This window comes from Mus musculus, chromosome 18 (genome assembly GCF_000001635.26).
Source record: "Mus musculus strain C57BL/6J chromosome 18, GRCm38.p6 C57BL/6J".
NCBI classification, from domain to species: domain Eukaryota; kingdom Metazoa; phylum Chordata; class Mammalia; order Rodentia; family Muridae; genus Mus; species Mus musculus.
In genome coordinates, this window is record NC_000084.6 from 38,892,986 (window position 1) to 38,917,635 (window position 24,650).

General features: G+C 47.4%; 3 protein-coding genes across 17 annotated transcripts in view; 2 read left to right on the forward strand and 1 right to left on the reverse strand.

Moving 5' to 3' along the window:
• The window catches only part of Arhgap26 (Rho GTPase activating protein 26), a 774,669-nt gene that overhangs the window by 291,369 nt on the left and 458,650 nt on the right, over positions 1–24,650 (forward strand). The window lies entirely within an intron of this gene.
• Fgf1 (fibroblast growth factor 1) overlaps positions 1–24,650 on the reverse strand; it is a 90,799-nt gene that overhangs the window by 54,314 nt on the left and 11,835 nt on the right. The window lies entirely within an intron of this gene.
• The window catches only part of Gm5820 (predicted gene 5820), an 89,168-nt gene that overhangs the window by 530 nt on the left and 63,988 nt on the right, over positions 1–24,650 (forward strand). For 2 of the 3 annotated variants that reach the window (XM_017317953.2, XM_017317952.2), the window contains exon 1: positions 6,664–6,914. In XM_017317953.2, the coding sequence (XP_017173442.1) occupies positions 6,736–6,914 (179 nt within the window). In that variant the 5' untranslated portion in view covers positions 6,664–6,735. Of the gene's footprint in view, positions 1–6,663; positions 6,915–24,650 lie in introns of those variants that run through there. The other variant, NM_001033789.2, reaches the window with a different exon arrangement.

Sequence of the window (24,650 nt, forward strand, 5' to 3'; positions counted from 1 at the left end):
AGGAATAAAAAGTAAGATGGACAGGCAAGATTCTTTGAAGAGTGATGTGCATGCCTTGCACGCCTAGACCAGGGGTAGGATACAGGATGCAGAGGACCATATTCCTGGTGTCTGTAAGTAGTATTTGTATGTACTGGTTCCTGCGGGGTGGGAGATGTTTTTGACTGTGCTCCTCAGGGGGAATCTCCTGGATATTTGAGTTTTCAGTGCCTGGCACAGAGTAAGTTAAAAACCTGTGAGATGAGAAAATGGATGGATGTGTGGATGGATAGACACACGCATGCCTGGGTAGACATATGTGGGTTGAGCTCAGTATGGTGTCTTTTAGGAACAGTCACAAAGCCGACAGTGCCGAAGCCTTGAGGCAGACAGAATTTACTTGTGTGTTTTGAAGATGGCTGAAATAAGCTCTCAGGCTCTCTACCACTTTGGTTAACCACCTTTGTGTGTTTTAATACACATGTGAAATGAGCATGTATTTTACAAATGGAAGTATTTTGATATTTGTCTTCAAGAAACAGCCCTTACTTAGAGCCTTATGGGTAACTTTTTTTTTCCCTTAGCAGAACAGAGAGGGGCAGAACAGGGCAGCTCAGGGCTCAGCCTCTGCAGTTAAATCAAATGCTGGCCCAGCCTTTTACCCAGATCCTGGGAAGCCTCATCAAGGCTTCAGTTTCTGTGTCCACGAAGCATGCGTGGCTCTATCTGCTTGCAGTGGTTTTCTGGGAGGACTTAGGGCATGTGGGGTGAGCTGGCCTCGCATTTGGGACAAGGTAAAGTCTTAGACGCCTTTAAGCATGGCTCTTCCAAGTGGCTTTCTGAAAGATTGGCCACCAGAGACAAAGAAGAGAGGCTTGCTCGCTCTCTCTTTCTCTCTCTCTCTCTCTCTCTCTCTCTCTCTCTCTCTCTCTCTCCCTCCCTCTCTCTCTTTTGGAGGGGCTGGGAAAGTTATAGTCTCCTTTGACTCCAGCTGTCCCTGAAAATGACTGAGGGCATTTTCACTAATTAGACGTGTCATCTCATCAGCAGAGTACAGGGGACTTGATACTGAGCCAGCTGGTGAAAGTCAGATCCTTGGGCCCTCTGTATAACATGACTGTCCTTCCTTCCTTCCTTCCTTCCTTCCTTCCTTCCTTCCTTCCTTTCTCTCTTTCTCTCTCTCTTCCTCCCTCCTTCCCTCCCTTCCCTCCCTCCATCCCTCCCTCCCTCCCTCCCTTCTTTCTTTCTTTCTTTCTTTCTTTCTTTCTTTCTTTCTTTCTTTCTTTCTTTCTTTCTCTCTCTCTCCCTCCCTCCCTCCCTCCTCTCTCTCTCTCTCTCTCTCTCTCTCTCTCTCTCTCTCTCTCTCTTTCTTTCTTTCTTTCTTTCTAGACAGGGTTTCTCTGTGTTGCCCTGGCTGTCCTGGAACTCACTCTGTAGACCAGGCTGGCCTCGAACTCAGAAATTTGCCTGCCTCTGCCTCCCAAGTGCTGAGATTAAAGGCGTGTGCCACCACACCCAGCTTCATGACTGTAGTTTCTTATATTGAGGCTTTTTGGTGGCTAAAAACACCTTGCCAATTACACATCTTCTTAGGCCACGTGTTGTCCCTCAGACTTCTCCAGCTTCACCCTCCCTGGCCCTCAGTGGTGATGGGAGAGAGGAGTCAGGGTTCCTCTGCCTCTCCAAAAGAGAAGAACTTGTCTTCCAAGGCTCTTGCTCCGGGCCTCAGCCTGTCTTAGTCTGCCCATTCCTTTGCCTTTATGACTCAAACTGGAGCTGTTGGTCTCTCTTGGCTGTGTTGGGGCTAAGGGCGGCTCCTTGGCTGACCAGCTCTTTCTGGCTGTGGGCCTTTGCCTCCCCACCCAGGAGGTCTGCCCCTGACCCCACTGTAGGGTCACTCCACAGCGGCCTCTGGCTCATATCATGTGGGAACAGTATCAGAGTACACCCACTCACAAGCTGATGTACCCGTTCAACCTAGCACTCCCTGTGACCCACAGTTTGTGAGGGCTGAGTGTTTGGTGTGCCCCTAACTCATCATGATGCCTGCAGAGCTGAAGATGACCCCAGTCAGATCTCTTCTACAATCTCATCTTTGGTTCTAAACTTCAGAAGCAGACAGGTAAATGTCTTTCCTCCTCACTGCTCCCAGAGTGGCGGGAACTCCAACTTGTGTCTGTCTGGCCTCATCCTCACCCTTGTCATGTGATAAGAGATCGGAAGCCATTTCTCAGATCACCTGAGCTGAGAGCAATGCCCACAGGTCTGGGCAGTTGAGTCAGCTGTCTTTGTTCTGTGACTCTGGTCTTTCTCTGGATGCCAATGACAGGCTTGCCATCTTAGCCTCTGAGAGGGTTGGGGCACCGGTTATGAGCAGTGGGGTAGGGAGAGACGATAAAGGTGCGTTGCTTCATCTCTGTAAGACGTCCCTCTCAGGAACTGTAGCTAATGGAGGAGCTGATACCCTGCAGGTACTGTGCTGCCGAACCCCAGTCAGGACCTGCCTCACAAACTTTCAAGTAATCCAGACTTTCTTGTCTCCACATGCCAAGATGCTCACATCTTTAGCCAATGAGAAAGTTCAAGGTCCAGAGCCCTGCACCATGTCACACCTACCAAGAGGACCTCAAGGGAAAAGGTAGACAGCAACAAGTGTTGACCAGGATGGAGGAAATGCGGCTCTTGTGTGGTGCTGCTTGGAGCACAGAATTGTGTGGCCACTTTGGAAAGGGCTGGCAGTTCCTTAAATAGTGAAGCACGGGTTAGCATATAACTCAACAATCTCACGCCTAAGTATATACCTAAGAGCAGGGAAGGCATATGTCCACATAAGATGAGTCTTCTAATGTCGGAGGAATTACTCATCCGAGAAGTACCTTCATGGGATGGATTAGTCAGCCATAAAATGGATTTAAATTCTGCTACGAGCTTCGGCATGGTGAACTGGGCTGTGAACGATACCAGTCACATTTCGGAGAATTCTACATATATGAAATGTCCAGAATAGACAAATCCATGGAAACAGAAAGTAGGTTAGTTATTTCCAAGGAGCAAAGGAATGAAAAAAATAGGAAATAGCTGCTAATAGTTATATCCCCAACTAGGTAGTGGCCACACTTGTATGATTCTATAAATGTCCTAAAAGCCACTGAGTTGTGTACTTTATAATGGTGAATTGTAATGTGTGAATTATATCTCGAGAAAGCTGCTTTTGAAATACTTTCTGCTATTTCAGTACTTGGGGGCTGAGAATGTAGCTGGGCTGGCACAGTGCATTTTTTCCAAAAGTTCTTTCTAATACACTTACAATAGTCCAATATTCAGAGGGTAATGATATAATCACTTAAAAAATGGCATTTTCTGCTAGAAGGCAAGCTTCAAGAAGTGGGAGATTTTTGTTTTGTTTATTTCTTTTTTGTTATATTTACCATGTTTAACACAAGACTTAGTTCACTGTAGGATCTGTAAATGTTCATCAAATGAAAGGAGCCTTTGAGGCGCTCCCGTCTTAAATGGACACACAGTCTCACTGGTGACTGGGAATTCTTTGCATTTCTTCGTTTTCAGAGTTGGTGCTGGGGGGGGGGGTTCTGGGTATCCCCCAAAGAGCTTTGCATACATTAGACAAGTGCTGTACCACTGAGCTACACCTCAGTCCTCAGCACATGCATGCATTCAGAGGCTTCCTGGGCCTGGAGGAAGGGTGAATGCAGCAGGCATCTCTGTGCTCTCTGGGAACTTCCAACTGAGGAGACCTATGCTGAGCCGGGTGTGCCCTTGAATGCTGCGAGTGAACCATGCCAGTCAGGACTGAAGGCGTGCTGGCATGGCAAGTGTCTCAGGGTTCCTCCTGGTGGGATCATGTCAGGGAGCCAGTGTGGCGAGGATGGGTTCCAATGGCTGAATGAGGGGAAGGTCAGGGAAGGAGGGAACAGGCATTTCCACTAGAGAGGCCTGGCCAGTTAGGAAGTGGTCCCAGGCCATGGCTTTATTGTCTCTCTGAAGCAGGGAGTAAAATCAGGTGAGAGAGAGAGAAAGAGAGGCGGGGAGTCAGGGGGGAGTACCAATTCCTATTCTTCATCTTGGGGAAGGCTTTGAGAGAGGTGTGGTAGGAAAGGGTGACTCAGTGGCCGGGAAGGGAGAGAATAAGAGCGTCTGAAAGCGATGGGGAAGACTTGAGTGGGAATATTTACCTTTACCACCATGGAAAGCTGGGGAAGGAGAGCCAAAGGTCAAGGCAGAAGGTGATGTGATACAGGAGTTGGGAGCCAAGAGCTGCTTGCCTGTGTGATCCATAGTTAACGGGGAAGGTCAAGGGGCCACAAAGCGAGCAAGAAGACACGTCCAGTTGTCTTTCTCCCACACAGACATCTCTTATCTCATCCCATATTTCATCTTAAGAGGCAGGAATTCTAGGAAACTTTCATGAGATGGAGATGTGAATGGGCCAGGAAGTGATTAAGACATGAATAAGGCTTTGGAAGAAGGCAGGGAGGTGCTGAAGGGTTAAGATGATGAGGGCGGTGGGAGGAGGCGAGGAAGATGTGGGAAGGATGAGGTTCAAGGTCAAAGATGATGCTATAAAATCTGGCACAAATCACCAATGGAGGCTTGGGAAATGAAGAGATGGGTCAGAAAAAGAAAGACCCATCCCAAGCAGGCTTATGAACCAGGAAGCGAATAGCCAGAGCTCTGAGCCCTCTTGCAGAAGTTGCCTGACTCCACAACCCAAGGGCAGATGTGCAAATCCCAGGGAGCCTGAGATAAAAATGAGCCTAGGCACAAGTGAACCCAGATGGGTAAGGACGTGATGCAACAAGATTCCCTTTTCCCTACAGTTTGGTGGTTTCTTTGTGGTTTCTATTTGCTGAGCCTAGGAGGAAGAACAAGCGCCAGTGTGGCTTAATCGTTAGGGCAGGGAGTTTGGGCAGAGGATAGATCCAGGCTCTGTGGCTCCCTAGCTGTGTCACCTGCCACGGGTGCAGACACCACTGCTCTAAGCCTTGTGTCCTCTCCTCTATAGCCAGGGGAGAAAGAGGAGATATGGCTGAGATGGCATGGAAGTAGAAACTGGACTCCTGGCCCACGGGGGTGCCTAATCTTTCCTAACCTCAGATGCACACATTGTAAGTAGGTTGGCATCTCTGGAGTCAGGATAGGGGACATCTTTCCTCAGTGGTGCACAAATTGATTTACAACTTACAGTACTCAAGGTCTGGTCATATGTGGAAACAGCATCTAGGAAGCAGGAATTGTGATGCTAGGTAGCCAACTGCTGCATGATGCTGTAGATGTGTCAATAGCTCTCTATTCTCTGGACTGGTTAAGCCCTTTACCTGGTGGGTAGGAGCCAAGGCCCTAAGGTGTTGGGATCATTACAACTTTCTGTGAGAACTGGGCTAGGTGATGTCAGCTCTCTGACCCCCGTTTTTCCTCTTCTCCTTTAAGCCTTTCCCCCTACCTACGAAGTCTCATTTCAAGCCTTATGTCTTCAGTAGCAGTGGCTGATCCAGGGCCTCTCTATACCTGCAGACATTCAGGTTCTTCCTATCCACAGTACCCTGGGCACAGGGATTTTTGCTTTTCCCCAGACACATATAAGCTTCTCTTCGGTGGTCTTGGTGGAAAGGTCCATGGGTAGACAAACATTGCCGCCTCTTTTCTTGATCACTAGTCTGCCTGTCTGCTTCATGCCACTGAGGACAGAGCTACTGACCTCTAGCCAGACTGGCTGTCTGCAAACCCTTCTCTTTGGGGATGAGGCTCCCTCCTGCAATTTATTTTCTAATTGTCCGGTTTCATATTCTGGAAGCCAAGGTCAGGAAAGTCAGTCCTGAATTAGCAGCATTGTCAGTGGAGAGCCACGCTGCGTGGGATATAATTCAAGTCTGATGTCGTTGAGTGAAGCGCAGCTGGAATGTCAATCCCATAGACCTGATGTAGAGGACCGGCTTTTCTAGTGACACTTGCAGATGTCCCCCAGGAGGCCATGGAACTGGAATGTAGCTGATGGTCAGAGGGGGAATATCAGAGACGCTCCATCTTCCCAGTACCTCTTTCTGACCCTTAGAGAATCTCATGATGCCTTGTGCACGTTATAGCTTTCATGGATAATCCCAGCAGAATGGCATCAGTGAATCAGGAAATCATGGTGTACTACATTAGATCCTCCAGCATCAATCACTCATTTATCTGTCTGTCTGTCTGTCTGTCTTTATATCCTCTGGTGTATCTTCCCAAAAAACATGGCAGCTAAGTTGAGCTATGGCATATGGAGTAGCATATAAAGATGAGTATGTGGCTGGTAAGCCAAGCTCAAGCCAAGGAAAGAAAGAGTAAATCTATATTCTGTTGCTAAATAGACTCACCCAATATTTATGGGTAATATTTATTTATTTATTTATTTATTTATTTATTTATTTTTAAAGATGTATTTATTTATTTTATGTATATGAGTACACTGTAGCTGTACAGATAGATGGTTGTGAGCCTTCATGTGGTTGTTGGGAATTGAATTTAAGACTTCTGATCAGTTTGGTCAGCCCCACTCACTCCAGCCCAAAGACTTATTTATTATTATAAATAAGTACACTGTAGCTGTCTTCAGACACACCAGAAGAGGGCATCAGATCTCATTACAGATGGTTGTGAGCCACCATGTGGTTGCTGGGATTTGAACTCAGGACCTTCAGAAGAGCAGTCAGTGCTCTTAACCACTGAGCCATCTCTCCTGCCTGCCCGAGTAACTTTGAAAGAATGAAGATTTATTTAAGTCATGGTTCTGGAGGACAGGAAGTCCAAGGTCAAGGGGTCATATTTAGTGGGGGCTGTATTCTCTTCTCAGAGTTACTGGCAGCACAAGGCATCAGATGGCAAGAGAGACACATGACAGAGTCAGAGCTGACTGGCGGCTTGGAAAGACCCAACCTGAGTTGGTGAGTTGGTTCAGACCATTAAAAGTTCTTGCTCCCCAGCCTATGACCTGAGTTCAGTACCCAGGACCTACATGGTACAAGAAAGAATTAACTATTGCAAGTTGCTCTCTGAGCTCTACACATGTGTTAGTATGTACATATGGACATGGACACATGTATGAATAAGGAAATAAATGTAAAAACTGAAAATGAAAAAAAAAAAAACCTATCCTGAAGGGAAGGTACATAGCTCAGTTGGTAGGGTGTGTTCCAGGCATATATGAGGTTCAGGGTTCAACCCTCCACACTGAAGTGGCATATGCTTGTCACCCCAGTCAGGGGGATCAGAAATTCAAAGTCATCTTCCTTGGCTACATAGTGAGTTTGAGAACAATCTGCATTAGAGACTATCTCAAATTTAACAAACAAATTTAAAGACCTACCTTGGAGATAACAGAGTAGCTCATTACTCCATGAGGCTGTTCAAAGCCCTCATGACCCAGTCACCTCTCCTAGGGCCTTCCTGGTCTCAACTCTGAATATCCTACAATGAGGATGGCTTTCAGCTCAAGAGTTGGTGAAGACACTCAGACTGCTGCTGCTGCTGCTGCTACCAAGCCCTTAGTCCCTCACAGACAGAGGGGCAAAGAAGAGGGAGAACTCAGGGTCTAGGATTTCACCTTATTCATGACCCAGAGAGAATGGAGGGAGCACTCTGGCTGGCCTGCTGGTGGCTGTCTGCAGAAAGCTCTCCCACTCTCTCCCTTTCCTAACTTTTCCAACCCGACTGCCCATCTGGCCCTGCTTCCACCGACTTGGGACGCCACAGAGGGCTACCCACCCACTTGTGCTCACAAAAGTAGGCCTGTCTGGATCTGAGTACGGTAACACATGGGGACAGGCTGGGGAGCCACACCACTCTCCTCTGAGGAAGCTGGCAGGGCCTGTCAGGAGGGAGGCCGACCCTCTCAGCCCAGACAGAGGCAGCTACTAAAAGCCTGGGTTCAAGCAGGGCTGCATGACGGGTTTGTGCCGCTGACCCAAAGAGTCTGAACTAAGCCGCCATCTAATCTTTTGTGGTAAACCAGTTCAAAATGTTTACTTTTCCATTGGTAACCATCGCCCTTATGCCCTCAGTCAGCCATTTTCAATCTGTGGGTCTCGACCCCTTTGGAGGTTGAATAAGCCTTTCATAGGGATTACCCAAGACCCTCAGAAAACATGGATATTTACATTACAACTCATAACAGTAGCAAAATTACAGTTAGGAAGTAGCAATGAAAATAATTTTATGGTTGGGGGTAACCACAACATGAGGGATTGTATTAAAGAGTGCAAGCATTTGGAAGGCTGGTATCTTAGCTAGGATTTTACTGCTGTGAATAGGCACCATGGCCAAGGCAACTCTAATAAGGACAACATTTAATTGGGGCTGGCTTACAGGTTCCATTATCATCAAGGCATGGCAGCATCCAGGCAGGCATGGCGCAGAAGGAGCTAAGAGTTCTACACCTTCACCTGAAGGCTGCTAGAAGACTAGCTCCCACCTGGTTAGAAGGAGGGTCTCATTGCCCACACCCACAATTACACACTTCTTCCAACAAGGCCACACCTCCTAATAGTGCCAGTCCCCAGGCCAAGCATATACAAACCACCACAGTTGGGAACCACCATCTTAGATAAGTACAAGAGAAGATGTGAACACTAACTATGGCATTTGCCAAGTCTTGGTAGCTGTGACTTACTGCATGATATTGGAGAGACTGCCCTGGGCTTCCCTGTCCTGTCGGGGAGTCGCCCCATGAAAGCTATTATGAACAAGAAACCTGGCTAGACAGAACAAGAGGATAAGGTCAGAATCATGGTTAGAGACATAGGCTTCAATGTGAGGCTTTCTGGATTTACATCCACAAAGTCAGGTGACCATTCTGACCACACCTGTAAGCAACCACAGCTGCTACCCTTCGTGCTGGTTACCCAGATGTGAGAGAAGCATTCGTGCCAGCCCCTGGCCCACAGTAAAACATACATGGCAGAATCTCATCTTACAGCCTCTATGTTTGTTGTTAGGATGATTCAGGATGAATAAGATAGTCTCACTGTCTTTGAGAGTGGATGCGCAGTTAAATCACAAGTACCGTATCAGGCTCTGCTAAGTGCTATGAGAGCCCAGTACCAGGAGCTGAGGATGTGGGGTAGGGAGCATTGGTGGAAAAGGAGGCATCTCTGCCAGAAGGACAAGCAGGCTTTGCATGTGTGGGATCAGAATAAAGGAATCACTTGAACAAAGGCCCATGGGAAAACAGAGGGCATCTCCCTAGCCTTAGGCTGTTGAACAGAAGGTATAACGGGGATGTCCAGGGTTAGTGTTAGTTTGACACTAGATCATAGAGGACCTCAAATGATGTCATTTCAATGAGCTTAGACTCTCTCCTGCCTACTTTTGTTTATGGCTTGTCTTTTCCCTCTAAGACTTGTAGTAGCCTAAGAAAAGAAGCCCATTATGTGGTGTTTATTTTGTGTTAGTGTATGTGCACGTGCAAGCAGATGTGCATGTGTGTGTGTGTGCACTCACACACGTGCAGTTTTGTATCCACTCATGTATTTTGAGTGACTGGTTGTTATCCTCCACTAGCACTGGCTACCTTACCTCAAAGGATAAGGCGGACTCTGCCAGTGAATGCTGCACTCGCTAAGATCCACTGGTCTCTGCCCCGCTGACACTGCTAGACTTACAAAAGCAAGCAACCATGCCTGGCTTTTAAATGTGGGTTTGGGAGATCAAATTCAAGTTCTCATGTTTGTACAGCAGGCACTGTAGCCACCAAGCCATCTCCCTACTCCCAAGAAAAGCCATTTTATCATTGATTGTTTAGCAGTGTGGTTTCTTAACACACAGCAGGCACACAGGCAACACCAGCCAAGTGCATAGTGTGTGTGTTGCTGGACAGTCAGATGTGCTACCGGTGATCTTGATATCGAACAGACACGGCTGCACATCCTAAGACGGAAATGGGAACGCTTAGCTTGGCCATCAGCAGTGTTTTATTACACACGATACCTGTGGTGGTGGTTTAAAGAAATCCTTCCACAGTTCTACCATGATATGGTCCAAGAGCTCTGATGTAGAAGAAAAAAGTACTCTACGTTCAACTGACAAACTCAAATCGCACCTGTTCATTTATTTAATCATCGGTCGGTCGGTTGGTCTCCAGCCCTTTCTACAGGGTCGGCCAGTGTTTCGATTAAACAGGTACTCTGGTTTACTCCTTTATGGTTTGCTGTTGGTAAGAAAAGTGTCTGCCCATGCTGTGCCTCCAGCGCAGCTCACTGAGCACCTACTATGTGCTTGTTAACATCAGTGTGTTTAGACGAGACACAGTGCCTTAGTAAGGTTAGCTCTGTGGTCTGCACAGCATAGTCAGTTATTTCTGGATTGTTCTATAAAACTGGGAGCAAGTTAGGATGGCTCTAGACAGCCCTGGGGTTTTTTTTTTTTTTTCCACTCTATTTGTTTAGAGTGAGGATAGACAGTTATAAAACACAGCTGGCTTCAGGAGAAGAGGGCCTACATTCTTTATGCAGCTGGGACCCACGGAATTATTTAAATTTAGCTCTAATCCAACTAACCTAGTTCTTGGTAAAGAGGACAAAAGAACCCCTGTCTTTAACATGTTAGGGTTTGGCATCTCTCCCAATCCCAAAGGAGGAAAAGGAGCAATAAAGATAGCAGAGATTTTGACTGCTTTTAAGATTCTTTCTCCTGGGTTTCCACGGGGGGGGGGGGGGGGGGGATAGGAAATTGTTTTCCAAATCTGAGGATAAAGTCCCCTTAACTGTCATACATTACCCAGTGTCCTTTTCATTGATACACAGGGACCAGAAGTTCCAAGGAAGGGTCTTCTGTGGTCACCCAGATGTTGAGGGGTCAGACTGCCTGACTTCAGGATTCACATTTTAGTCGCAATTGGGATTTTTTTCCTAACTTACCCCATTGTGGTGGGATTGCACCAAGAACATTCTGGAAAGGAAAGCAAGGAGCAGTGCTGAGGAAATGGAAGGATTTCAAACACACCTAGGTTCTAATTGTTCTGAAGGACAATGGCAAAAAACAGGCCAGCTGGCCCACCACAAAAGGCCAGCGGGACATGCCCCCCTTTTGTACTTGAGTGGGTTTCCTTGACTGCTACCATCTGAACAGTTTGTATGTCCCATGCTGAGTCCCCTTATTCAAGATAGTAGTAGGAGGTAACTGCTTTTGCAAATGAGTAGAGCTCAGGGGTGGAGCCCACATGCAGGCGATTGCTGGGCCACAGAGATCCATCACCCTTCAAATTCACAGGAAAAGAAGTCAGCCCACATCAGACACTAGGTCTGATGGCTCCTGAGTTTTGGACTTCCCACCATTCAGAACCATAAGAAATAAACCGCCTTCACTTAGGAACCACTCAGCGTCTAGGAATTGCTCTAGGACCCAATCATAATGGTAGCAATGCATACTTGTTTTTGAAGGATCACATTCAGTGCAGAACCATTGACCAAGTGAATATCCAATAGTAAGAGACTCACTAAAAATTATAGAGGAATATGCTGCCACAACTCAAAATTCTGTTTCAGGAGAATATTAAATAGGATGGAGAGTATATGTGCTTTATTGAGGGAAAAGGCTATCAATGCAGTTTGATACTGTGTTTGTTACTCATGCGTGTAATAGGTAGGCAGGTAAATAAATAGACAGACATAAGCCCAAGGACAAAGCTGCCATGGTATAAGTCAACAGTACTAATATTTTAACAATAACAAGTATATCTTTACTTTTTCTAAAATTTCCTAAGCCTTATTTTACACTTCTGATAATAAAATCGGCTCCTTTAATTATCCCAAAATAATTTTGAGTGACATCTTCTCATTAATTCAAGAATTTAATTCAACAAGAAAAAATTCGGTTATTCCCCGTGAAGATACTATATTTGAAATCACACATGTTGAAAAAGTATACACAACAATCTATTGCCTCTTTAAGATTGGCAGATTTCAGCCGGGCGTGGTGGCGCACGCCTTTAATCCCAGCACTCAGGAGGCAGAGGCAGGCGGATTTCTGAGTTCGAGGCCAGCCTGGTCTACAAAGTGAGCTCCAGGACAGCCAGGGCTATACAGAGAAACCCTGTCTCGAAAAATCAAACCCCCCCCCCCAAAAAAAAAAAAAAAAAAAAAAAGATTGGCAGATTTGAGCCATGCTTGATGACGTAATCCTTTAATTGCAGTTATTCAGGAGGCCTAAGCAGAAGAATCACAAGTTCAAGACCTATCTGGGCACTTTAGTTAGTCCCTCATCCCAAAATAAAAAGAGGAAAAAGAACTAGGTATGTACATCAGTGGTAAAGCAATTTCCTAAGGAGCAAAAGACTTTAGGTTTAAGCCGCACTAGCACATACATGCATGCATGCATACATGTGCACGTGTGCACGCACACTCACACATACACTCAAGTGCATTTGCCACATTTGGCTCCGCAGCCTTTCCAAGCATGTAAAGGACAGAGGCAGTACCACGATGCAAACAATATTTACACACCTTCCAGAAGATTCGAAGGGGGCCAGTATTGGGCAAAAAAGCTTACCGTGCTTAGAAAGCTAGTAAAGATAGCAGTTGTAAGCAATAAATAGGTTATTCCGAGTACACAGATTCTACTAAGCACCTGTGACATGGGGGCTTAATTTTCCTTTGTCCTATCTTATGATTGTATGATACAGTTCTGCCAGCTTTTGGAGGGAGAATGTTCAGTGATTGGCAAGTTCGAGCCAACAGCCTATTCCTAGGATGGCCCTTCTGGCCTGTCTCTCGAACATCTCTTCAGTTTTCCTTCACTGTTGAGTCTGTTCTGCCAGGAGCCAAGTGACAGTTTAACTACCACCATCATCACCCACTACCCGGTGGCTTTCCACAGCAGTCAAAATAAAGCCTCAAGTCTGCATGGCTCCAAGGTCCTATATCATCTGCTCATTGCATGTCTCCCAGCCTTACCCAGACCACTTCCCCCTCCATCCCTGGGCTTCCTGCAATGTTGTAGAACACACCAAGCTTCTCCCACCTCAGGAAGAGGAGAAACTCTGCCTATTCTTGGCCTCTGCCTCTATCATCTCTCAGAGATTTGCTTCTCTTAGGAACCACTAAGAGATTTTGTTTATCAAAATCTCCCCAGCCAAGTCTTCCCTTGTAGTGTTTTCCAACACAGACCTGCCACAGCCTCTGCTAATGTCTCTAATTTCTTCTTTGGCATGCGCATGCTTTCTTTGACACCTCCCGGGCCCCCCCCCCCCCGCCCCCTCCCCCTTCTGCCACTTTAGAATGTAAATTCCTTGAGGGCAGGGACCGTGGCTACCCTGCCTTTGTAGTCTGTGCAGGAAGTCTGTGTATGGAAGTACCTGCTAAATCAAGGTGAAAGGAGAGGAATCAGCCTGCACAGGAAGAGGGTTGTCTTTCCAGGCAGCCCTGTTTGCTGTGGATGGAGGCAGTGAGTCTTGCTCAGGCCTGGCATTACAGTGCAGGTTAAAAATACCCTTCCCCCCCACCCCGCCCCGGGTGGAGTGAGAGAGAAGATGGGGAGAGATAATGAGCAACATAAGCTGGCCGGCACAGCCTAGCAGGATGTGAGGCTGGCCAGGAAGAAAAGGCTCTGGATACAGGAAAACACTGACAGGGCCGCCTCCGCTGACAAATGGACAGCTCCTTGCCCTTTACCAGAAGGCCCTCCCTCCAGCTGCAGTAGAGGAGATGTTTTCTGAAATCCCTCCTTCCGTTTCTCTGTGTGTCTGTACTGCATGCATGTATACAAGTTTGTTTGTGTTCAGGGAGGTGCATACATATGCATGAGTGTGCAGACACAAGAGGAGGCCAGCCGCCAGCAATGGCTTCCTCCATCACCCTCCACCTGATTTTTTTTCTTTGAGACAAAGTCTTTCACTCACCTTGGAGCTCACCGACTGGTCAAGCCTAGCTAGCCAGTGAGTGCCAGGAATCCTCCTGCCTCCACCCACATCCCCGCACCCCATCCCACTTCCTCCATCATGTCAAGGTTATACATGTGTTCTATGGTACCCAGCTTTTTATGTTGATGCAGGGGAATCAAATAAAGGCAGGCATTTTATTAACAGCGTCATCTCTGCAGCCCATAAGGCTTTTTTCAATAATTGAAACAAACAGAACAGTCTCTTTATGTAGCCAGGTAGACCTCAAACCTCCAACTTCCGTCTCAGTCTCCCAAGTGCTAAGGTTACATATAAATGCCACTCTGCTGATGAAAAGACATCATGTCACCAATTCAAGATCGATTTCCCTCTTTTTTTTTTTTTTTTTTTAAATTAAGGAAAAAAACTTTATTTTATTTTATTGTTATGTGTGTGTGTGAGTGTGTTCGATTTCCCTCTTACAGCCAAGACGTGCTAAAAGACTTTCAAGACAGTTCCTAGAACAGAGATCCTCAAAGCCCTCAGCTGACTGTTGAAGAGTGAGAAGGAGAGAGGAGATGAGGCCCTCCTTGGCCCGTCCTTCCCCTGACCTCCCCAGGGCCTATCCAGCGTGGGATCTAAACCTCCCACCCAGCACAGTAGGCTCAGGCCAGCTACCCCAAGGTGAAGCCGCCCTCCGAAGGCTTGGCTCAGTCTAGGACTGCGTAAGGCAGGGAGGGTCAGGTCAATGGGTCGCCAGAAACAACTGGGGCTTTGCCTTAGAAACGCCCTCCCTCCTTGCTTGCACTGCAGACCTCTGGTCCACCCTGATCCAGCTGTGTACTAAACCCTCAGGCCTTAGTGGGAGGCAGGGGAGTATCAGGAAGGGCTAAAGGGGGACTGGAGAGGTTCCAGCTTTCTTTGGAGCGGGGGGAGTATCAATCTTCAGTGAGCAGCTGCCTAAAGACCCTGGAGAACAGCCAAGTTTAAATCCATATTACTTCCTAGGCCTCAGAGGTAAAAGATTAGCTGAGTTGGGTGTGGGTGCAGCCGACATCTTCTCCTCCAGACCTCAGCCTGGACCCCTTCCCAGACTTCATCTCTCTGTGCTGCTTCGGAAGCCAAGTGATGTGCTCATGGTCACCTGGTGCAAGGCAAGCGATTCGCACATCACTGAGACATTGATCCCACTGGCTGTTTCCATAGCCACAACTCTGAGCTATCACAGGGCAGGGCAGGGCAGGGAATTAAAGGCATCAATAGAGACAGCTGCACTCTGCCATGTATCACCTCTAGTCTGACTGTAGCCCTCCCCCTGTCAAGGTTTTCTCACAGAGGGAGAAGCAGAAAGGGGAGTTCTTCGGCTAAAGTCAGCAGGAGGGAGGGCAGAGCATCAGGCAGGCAATGGCTGTGCAATCTGCCACTGTCAGCAGCCACTGCCACCCTTGCCACTCTTTTCCAAGTGATCTGAAACCAACACCAGTTTCGGGGTCACTGAACAGGATTTGGGGGGGAGGCCCTGCATTGAAGAACCATGGTTCCTGGGGTAGGAAGCCCAAAGCCTTTGTGTGCAAAGGGCAAAAGGAACAAAGGCCTACATGTCTTTAGTCATTGTTGGGGACATCTACTGCTCAGTGTGACACAAAGGTAACCTGCATCTACTCCAGCCTTGAGCCTTCAGCACTTAGAGAGCTCTTAGCGGGCTGGCTCCAGGTTCTGAAGAAAAATTCAGAATGATAATCTTCTTTTTGAGGATGGGGGTCTCAGGGCAGGGCCACCAGAATCAGCAGGGCAAGAGGGAGCCTTCATGGTCCTGAACTATCTTTTCTTCCTTCCTTCCTTCCTTCCTTCCTTCCTTCCTTCCTTCCTTCCTTCCTTCCTTCCTTTCTTTCTTTCTTTCTTTCTTTCTTTCTTTCTTTCTTTCTTTCCCCCTCTCTCTCTTTCTTTCTTTTTTTTTTTTAAAAATGGTCATGTGGAAATTTCCAGAAACCTTGAGTCAGTAATGATAATCGTTCAAATTTCATTGAGGAAATATTAGCTGTTATTGATGCACTGTGAACTAAAATATGGTGGGTGCTGTCTCAAATGTCTAACCCTCTGAGATGGGAACAGCCGACCCCGGGGCGCACTGTCTGCGCTGGCAGGCACTGTGAATTTCACCCGTGTTAACTCACAAGTGCCTGGCAAGAGCCCTAAGAGACAGGTGCTGTCAAGATGTTTACTTAATAGAGCCGTACACATTATCTAACTCACTTGGGAGCACACAGCTATGGAGTGCTCGATTCTGGACTTAAACTCAGACCATCCTACCCCCTAGCCTCTATCCTTGACCACTATGCTACACACTTGAGCACCACAGGCTGGCGGAGGATGGGTAAGAATAGGAGTTGTCAGAAAACGTCCTGACCTACTCAGATGCCATTTTGAATCTAACCTACATCAACCATTTTGAAACATCTATGTACCAGACATAATAACTGCACTGAAGGAAGAATACTGTGCCATGCGACTTACTCCAAGAGTCAGGCCACCCAGCCTCTGAGATAGGGACAAGGCTCTGGAACATTGGTTCCCAACTCCCACCCTTGCTGGGTATTCTTGACAAGGATTCTGATGAGGCAGGAGGACAGGAGCATCCTCTAGAAGCACTTTCTTTCTTGAGGCTGCAGAGGGCACTTTGTACACGCTGGGTGATGACTGTGAGCCACTCTGTTATCCCCATCAATGGGGAAAGCCCTGTGTCTTTCCCGGGTGCTTGACGTCACTCACCTGCTTTAGGTGCCCCTCATCCATGAGATTATTCATCTCTATACGAATTACACACTTGGGATAGGCTTCCGTCTGCCTAAAGCAGAGGTTCTCAACCTTCTTAACACTGTGACCCTTTAGTGCAGTTCCCCGTGATGTGGTGACCCCACACCCATAAAATTACCTTTGTTGCTAGCTCATAACTGTAATTTTGCTCCTGTTAGGAATCAAAGTGCAAGTATCTGGTATTTCCGATGGTCTTAGGCAACTCTTGTGAGAGGGTCGAGACCCACAGGTTGAGAACCACTGCCCTACGTGCCTCTGCAGAGGTGATGTCAAGCCAGCTAAACCTGTCAGCTGAGGACTGACAGGTCCTGAACCCTGGTTTCAGAGCTCTGCTCTCAGATGCAAAGGAGTTGTAAGGACGGACAGAAGAGGGTGAGCTGGACGGACCTCTCATTGCTGCCCCAGGCCTTGGCTCTCTAATTACCAAGATGAAGTGACTTGCTCATTCACTGTTCTCTGTGGCTACTACTGAGCTGTGGCTAGCCTCTGTCCTGGGGAGGGAGCTGGAACAAGACAGACAAGCGCCGACTCCCGCACTGTTAGGTTTGTGTTCTAATAGAATAGGCAAATGTTTTTAAAATTGGTACAAAGGCTACCGATTGGGGTAAGGCCACGTAGGAAAGACAGGCTAAGACTAGAGTAATAGGAAGCCTCTTTGAGGTAAGGCCTGAGGCTGAGAATAAACAAAACAAGATACCTTGCTATGTGAAGAACTCAGAGGAGAGCATTCCACACTGAGGGCACAGTGGCAAAGCCCCAGGGGCAGGAACAAGCCAGCAAAAGAGAAGAACGGAAGCCGGGCTCAAGTGCTGGTCACAAGGGTTAGGCTGCCTTCTCTCCTCCCCAGTTACTCCGTTAATTCACCCCTGCTTAGCAATCTTCAGGGTCTCTGTTTAAATCTGAAGGAAGCAGGGATTCCTTCTGTGGATGAGAAGGAGCAAGGAAGTGAAATGCATTCCGTTTTCTCCAGCAGGACTTTTGGGATAGGTGACTTATCTCCTTGACAGTCGTTACTGATAGGTTTTCCAGGGGAAGGGAATGTGGTAGCAGGTAGCAGAGGCAGTCAGACACCTAGTAGGACAGCAAATCCAAGCCAGAATCCACCTCTAGGCCTAGCTCACTCCTCCCCTCCCCTCCCCTCCCTTCCTTTCCTCTCTTCCTTTCTTCCTTAACAGGCTCCATCTATGTAGCCCATGTTGTCCTTAAACTCTGATCCTCCTGCCTCATCCTCCCCAGTGCTGAGATTACCAGTGTGCTCCATCACTGTTGTTCTCAGCCTCTTACATGAAGTCATGACTAAGACACTTGTAGCTTCGTGGCCTTTGCATTTACTCACCCAGCAACTTCGGTCCCTTTTCATACCTGTCTCTACAAGCCTTCTCTTCTGTTTACTGCCACTTCTCCTCTGTCTCCTCCTTTCCCCAGCTTTGTCCACTATCCCCAGCCCTTGCTGAACAATTAGATCCCCAAGTGTGTACCAGCTGTTGCTACTGCAGGTAGAGCATAAGCAGAAAGAAGAGGCTATGTTGTCCCTGGGACCTTTGTGCCCTTCCAGTGAGGTCCCGTCACCTGAAGTATGACACTGCCTAGCTTACTGCTGGGGTCTAGAGACCACAAATAATGGTTTGCTATGATTTGAATGTGAAATGTCTCATGTAGGCTCACATTTGAACCCTTGGTCCTCAGCTTGGAGTTCTGCTTGGAAGGCTGTGGAACCTTTAAGAGGTGGAGCCTTGATGAAGGAAGTGCCCACCCCTACTTCCTGTCTTTCTTGGCTCCTTGTCTAGAGGATCAAGTACCCTGCTTTTAGCTATGCTTTCCCTGCCTTGAAGGGCTGTATTCTTTCTTAAACTGTAAGCCAAAATAAACCTGCAGACCTTGTTTTTTACCATGCAGTCACAGTAAGAAAGGTAATAATACACTGTACGTATTTGGACCCTTTGGCATCCACTGCAGTGCGAGCATGGTGGCTGGAACACGATTCTCTTCCCTTAGGATCCTGCAACATTGTAAAACAGAGGAACTAGCAAGCAGCTCCTGGGCTGCCTGCTGCTTCCCCCACCCTGTGAGGGTTTCCTTATATAGAGTCACACCTTCTAAACTGTGGGTTCTCAAATGGTGGGTCATGACGGACCCTTTGGGGGTCTCATATCAGCAGTCCTGCTTATCAGATATTTGTTACAATTAAAAACAGTAGCAAAATTACAGTCAGGAAGTAGTAACAAAATAATCTTATGGTGGTGGTGGTGGGGTCACCACAACATAAGGAACTGTATTAAAAGGTCACAGCTTTCTGTGGCTTAGCAGCTTAAATGCCTGTCCTGGCTATCCTTGATTGGCGACTTGCCACATGTGGAAAGAAGGAACTTCAAATGAAGAATTGCTGCCATCCCATTGGCCTATGGGCATGTCTGTAGAAATATTTTCTTGACTGCCAAGTGATGGAGGAGGGCCCACCCCACTGTGGGCAGTGCGGCCCTGGAACCGGTGGTCCTGAGTTGCATAAGGAAGCTAGCTGAACAGAAGTGGGGAGCAAGCCAGTTAGCAGCACTCTGCCATGGTCTCTGCTTCAGTTTCTCTCTCCGTGTTCCTGTCTTGAGAGCTAGAGAAGGACACCTCACCTCAAAGTTCCTGCTTTGGCCTCTCTCAAGAACAGGCTGTAACCTGTCATCCCAAATTGTTTTTAGCGTTTATCCAGCCACAGAGAAGCCAATGAGAACAAGACCTTCCTTGTAGCCACTCTCCCTGTCCCCCAGCCACACTGGCCTCCTTTTGACTCCTTGGTAGCCACACTTCCTCATGCCCTGCAACCTTCTGGAGTCCTCTGTCGTCCTCCACCTCCACTTGACAGTATTTCAGATCTCGGCCCAGCAAGCGTCGCCTCAGCCATGCCAGCCACCCAGAAGAGACTGCTATACTCTCATTTGTGGCCTCTCTTGTCAGAACTGTGGGTCCCAGCTCTGCTGCAGCCGTGTTTGGCATACTCCCTGGCCACAGGAGGCTCCCAGGAGCTGCAGAAACTGGACCTGGTCTTTACATGCACTCATAAATGATCCCACAGTCCCCGTTTTGATTCTTTCTCCTGCTTTCTTTTCTCTTCCTTCCTCAATCCCTTTCTTCAGTCGTCTCTCTCCTCCTGAGCATTGGGCCTTTTGGGTGCTCTCAAGAGCAACACTTAAGACAAGAGAAAAGCTCTCAGAGTTGAAATTCTAAAATGTTGTGCCAACCTGACCTTCAGCTAGATCATCCCAAGGTCAGAACCTACAGGGAGCACTGGGAACTTGGTTTCCTACTATAAGACCTGGCTGTGGCTGTTGGGTGGGGAAAACATCAGAAGGGTATTGTCAGGTTGGCTCCTTCTGAGGGATGTGAGGGAGACCCTGTTCAAGGCTCCTCTCCTTTGTGGCTGTGTCTCCTCAAATCCTTCTGCCTCTGTATGTGTTTCTGTATGCAGAGTTCCCTTCTTTATAAGGACGCTAACAACCTCATCTTAACTTGGGTATCTTTGAAAAGATTCTATTTCTAGATAAGATCATGTTTTAGGGTTCTAGGGATTAGGGTGGTTTCAACATATGAATCTGACCTATTACTCCTGTTTCCACACCCCTATGTGAGCCTGGGAAAGCTGGGCAAGACAAGAGTGGGAACTAGAGATGGACACCCCACCTATGAATTAGAAAGAAAGACTGATCCTCTTCTCATGGAACAGACCCTCCGTTGTGCATTTGGGCTCTGCTAATCTCCTAGTCATGAGTTCAAATCCCAGCTCCACTGCTTTCAGGTGGTGGACCCGTTTCTTCTGTTAGTGAGATGTGTGGATGTCTTGTGAGAAGGTAACATCTACCTTGTGGCATTGTTGGGAAGGACTCGTGGGTGAAGAGCATCATGGGAAATGGACACACTAGTGTTGTTATAATAAATAGGTCCTCTGTCAGTCAAGTCAATATGACTGAGTAGCGAACTGCTAGTCAGGCCACACAACTCTGTGTTCCCCTTATAATAATAAAAAGGAAGGACCCATAGTGGGAAGCCAGATCTAAGCTTTGCTAAGTGTGTCTCATGTATTTCCAGGACCACCTGGACATTGCCAAGGAAATGCCGAATCCTGGGTCCCATTGTGAACCCACTGAATATCACTTATGTGCATAGGACTTAGGAGTCTGACTCGCCCTGCTCCCTTTTATAAGGCTAAGGATTAAATGTAGGACCTTGGGAATGCTAGATGCTCAACTATCTCCCCACCCTTCTTTCTGGTTTTCATTTTCAGATAAAGTCTCTTTAAATGCCCGGGCAAGCCTCCTGAGCAGTTGGGCTTACAGGCCTGCACCACTGAGCCCAACAGGAGTCAGGTTCTTTATGGACCTTAAAGGTTTAAAACCCCTGGACCAGAGCACAGTTCCTGGAGGGGCAGGGTTGAGTCCTGCCTCAGAGTAACCCTCCACACCAACCCAGCCACCTGCAAGGTAGGCATGCCCTTTCCCCTCTGCTGACATCATCAGCCTTCTTTGAACAAGATTAGAGAGTTGGTCTTGAGTGGTCACGCAGACACCCAATCTTTGCAGGTTACACTGGATGTATTTAAAAGGTCCAGTCTTTGCCTTCACTAGAAACTTGCCCGGTTAAGACAATTAGTTTTTGGACTATTTATTCCTCCTATCTCTACAACCAAGGTGACCCAGTGTTACCCTCAGAGAGCCCTGATTTAGCCTTCTCTCCATGCCTGAATTTGTTCTTAGCCTCATTTCCTGTACTCTGGAGCCCCACCCACTGCCTGGTTCAGGAAACTGGAGGCTACAGCACCTGTGTAGCTCATCTTGTTTCCAAAGGCCCTGTCACTCAAGGTTGTCCGTGGTGTCCAACCTCTGGATATTGAGACAGATATTCTCATCTACAAAGTTCAGTCAAGAACCATGAATTAAGTTACAAAAAAAAAAAGAAAGAAAGAAAAAAAAGAAAGAAGGAAAAAGAAAAAGAAAGAAGAAAAAAGAAAGAAGAAAAGACTTTAAAACAAACAAACAAACAAACAAACACAGCCCTCCTCATACTGTTTTAAGTAAGTTTATAATTTTATGTTGGGATGCATTCATGGTTATCCTGGATTGACTGTGGCCCACCAGCTGCAGACTGGACAGACATGCCTAAATGTAAGTCTTGAAAGTTGAGACTCTGCTCATGACCGAAGCTAGAGCCCTGCCATCTATAAACAGTGGCTACAAACTCTAGCCTATTCTTTGAGGTCTTCAGATGTCATCTGTTGCTGAATTCCTGTCACCAAATTCCACCTGTCTCTTAGGATGCCTCCCCAGTTAGAAGCGCAGACCTATTGGACAGTCTGACTCCACTGCTCTTTGGTAGCTGTGGGCCGGCAAGTAAGTGGCCCCTCTACTGAGCTTGAGTCCTGCATCCGTGCCAGCCTCTGATTCTCTGAGGTGTTGGCAGACTTAAAGCTGAGCCCAGTGCCAGGATCCAGAAAGGACCAGAACACTGGTGACTAGGACAATGACAGTTCTGTCTCCAGATCTTCACAAATGCAAACCAAGCCCCAAGCCTAACAAGCATAAGTACCAGGGTGGTGCTTGGGGCACCACAGCCTCCTCAGCTCTCAGTAACACAGAAAGCCAGGCTGTAGACCTAGGCCGTCACTCATTTGATCCTGGCCTTATTAGGTTAGCACTTTATCACCCTTTTTACAAATGAGAAAACTGACGGGCAAGTCACCACACTAATTAGTAAGAGCATCAGAATGTGGGCCTCGGCTGCCTCACTGCAGAATCTGTGCGTTTTGTCGCTGGGTCACTTTGTGTTTCTTGAGCACATGCATGTGTGTGCTATGTACATGTTTCTATACATGCACATGTATATGCAGGTATGGTGATATATGTATTTATGTATATGGAGGTCATAGATTCGCTTTATGTGTCTTAAGTTGCTCTCCACTGTGAGTGTCTGTTTGTGTATTATATGTGTGTGTATACATATTTATGTATATATGCATTCATGTTTGAGTATAGGCATCTTAGCCCTTGCCTTCCACTTAGTTTGAGATTAGGGTCTCCCTTTGGTTGTTCCTTGGTATGTACGCAGACTCTCTGACCTACAAGCTTCCAGTGATTCTCCTGTTTGTGGTTCCCATCTTACACAGGACCCCTGAGATTACAGATGTGTGCTGCCATGCCTTTGCATGGGTGCTAGGGGTCCCAATTTTGGTCCTTATGTGTGTGTGTAGAAGTGGCTGTGTCCACTGAGCTATTTCCCTAGTCCCTACAATGCTTTTCAGTGTGACTTAGGAAATCACTGCTATTCCATCCTCTGCCTCGCTGCCAAAGTCCCTGTAGTCCATTGCCCTAGAGCTGGCTCCGGTCTTCTGCTTTGGGCTCCTTTGTTAACCTTTCATCCCAAACCTATGCTATTACCTATATACTCAGTAGCTCCCTTCCTTTCTCTGTCTGATTGGGCTGGAGCCAGTCACCTCTGATATGGGACATCTTGTTGGTAGCTAATGGAAAACTGCTTGTCTGTAAAAAATATTCACCCACTTGCCATCTGTGTACAGTGAATAGATGTTACTTTTACTTAAAGCAGGGTATGCCCATAGCATGAATCCTGTCTCAGCAACTTAAATCAAGGGTACTGTGTCAGCTAAGCAATGCCTTGATAATGGGCGGAAGTATGTGTGCTCTCTGTGCTCCTGGTACACAGGATGGCAGGGCCTTGATTATTAAGTTTCTCAGAGCCCAGAGAATGCATGTCTGCAAAAAGTCTGGCTTCAGCATCTCTCCCTGGATTGAACATCCCTTTGCTAGTGTAGATCAAGTGTCCACCTGCCATCACCCCTGAAAAGAGCATCTGCATGGTTGGTGCCCTCACCTGTGGCTCACACCACTTGACCGTGCCCTCTTAAGAACCAGGTAAGGCCACGCAGACAGCGTTGCTTTCCTGCCTGACTTGTCACATTCCGCTTTTGCTTTAAACGAAGCATCTCGCTAGCTAATCCACCGACTTTCAAAGACAGCGACCTCAAGAAGAAAGTGTTCCCACATCCTCAGCCAGCTGTCCTCAAACTCTTCAGCTTGCTTTCCAAGATACAATTTTAAGAGGGGACTTTCCTGGGAAACCCAGAGTGATCAACACTGAGGAAAGGCAGAGGGAGTTGGTGGCTGTGAATCAGAGTCTCCACCAAGCCACACTTATTTACACAGCCAGCAGGCAACTGTTCACAGATCATACTATCCCCAATGGAAGGCCGTTTGTTCTCAGTTGTGTGTGTGTGTGTACTCAGATATGTATATATATACACACACACACATGTACACATACATGTGCATGCAGAGGTTGCCAGAGGACAACCTTAGATGTCACCCCTTGGGAGCTGTCTACCTTAGGTTTTGCTTGTTTTCTGGTTCCCTCTTTTATTCTGTTGTTTTTGAATTTGGGTCCTTCACGAACCAGGAGCTCAGTGAGTATAGTCTGGAGACTGGCTGGCTGGCGATCCCTAGCAGTTTATCTGTTTCTACCTCTCTTGTACTGGGCTTTCAATCATTCACCACTGGACCTATCTCAAAAACCAACCAACCAACCAACCAACAACAAGAACGACAAAAATAGTGGCTTACTGAGATCCAACTCAGGCCTTCAAGCCTGTATGACAAGCATTTTACCAGCTGAGCTATCTTTTCAACATTTTGCCAGGTGCCAAGCTGTGGCAGCAGTTGGAGGTGAAGGGCACAGGGCAGCCTCTCTTGGGATACCTGTCTCTCCCCACTACAGCATGGGGAACGACACCCCCCCACCCCTGTGCCCCGACATCCCCAAGGAGAGGGAAAGTGAAGGTGCTGGTCACCAAAGGAGACAGGCAGGAAGAGACACAACGGTGGATGCTAAATGGGTATAAGAAGGCATGGAGGTGCCTGGTGGTGGTGGCGCATGCCTTTAATCCCAGCACTCGGGAGGCAGAGGCAGGCGGATTTCTGAGTTTGAGGCCAGCCTGGTCTACAGA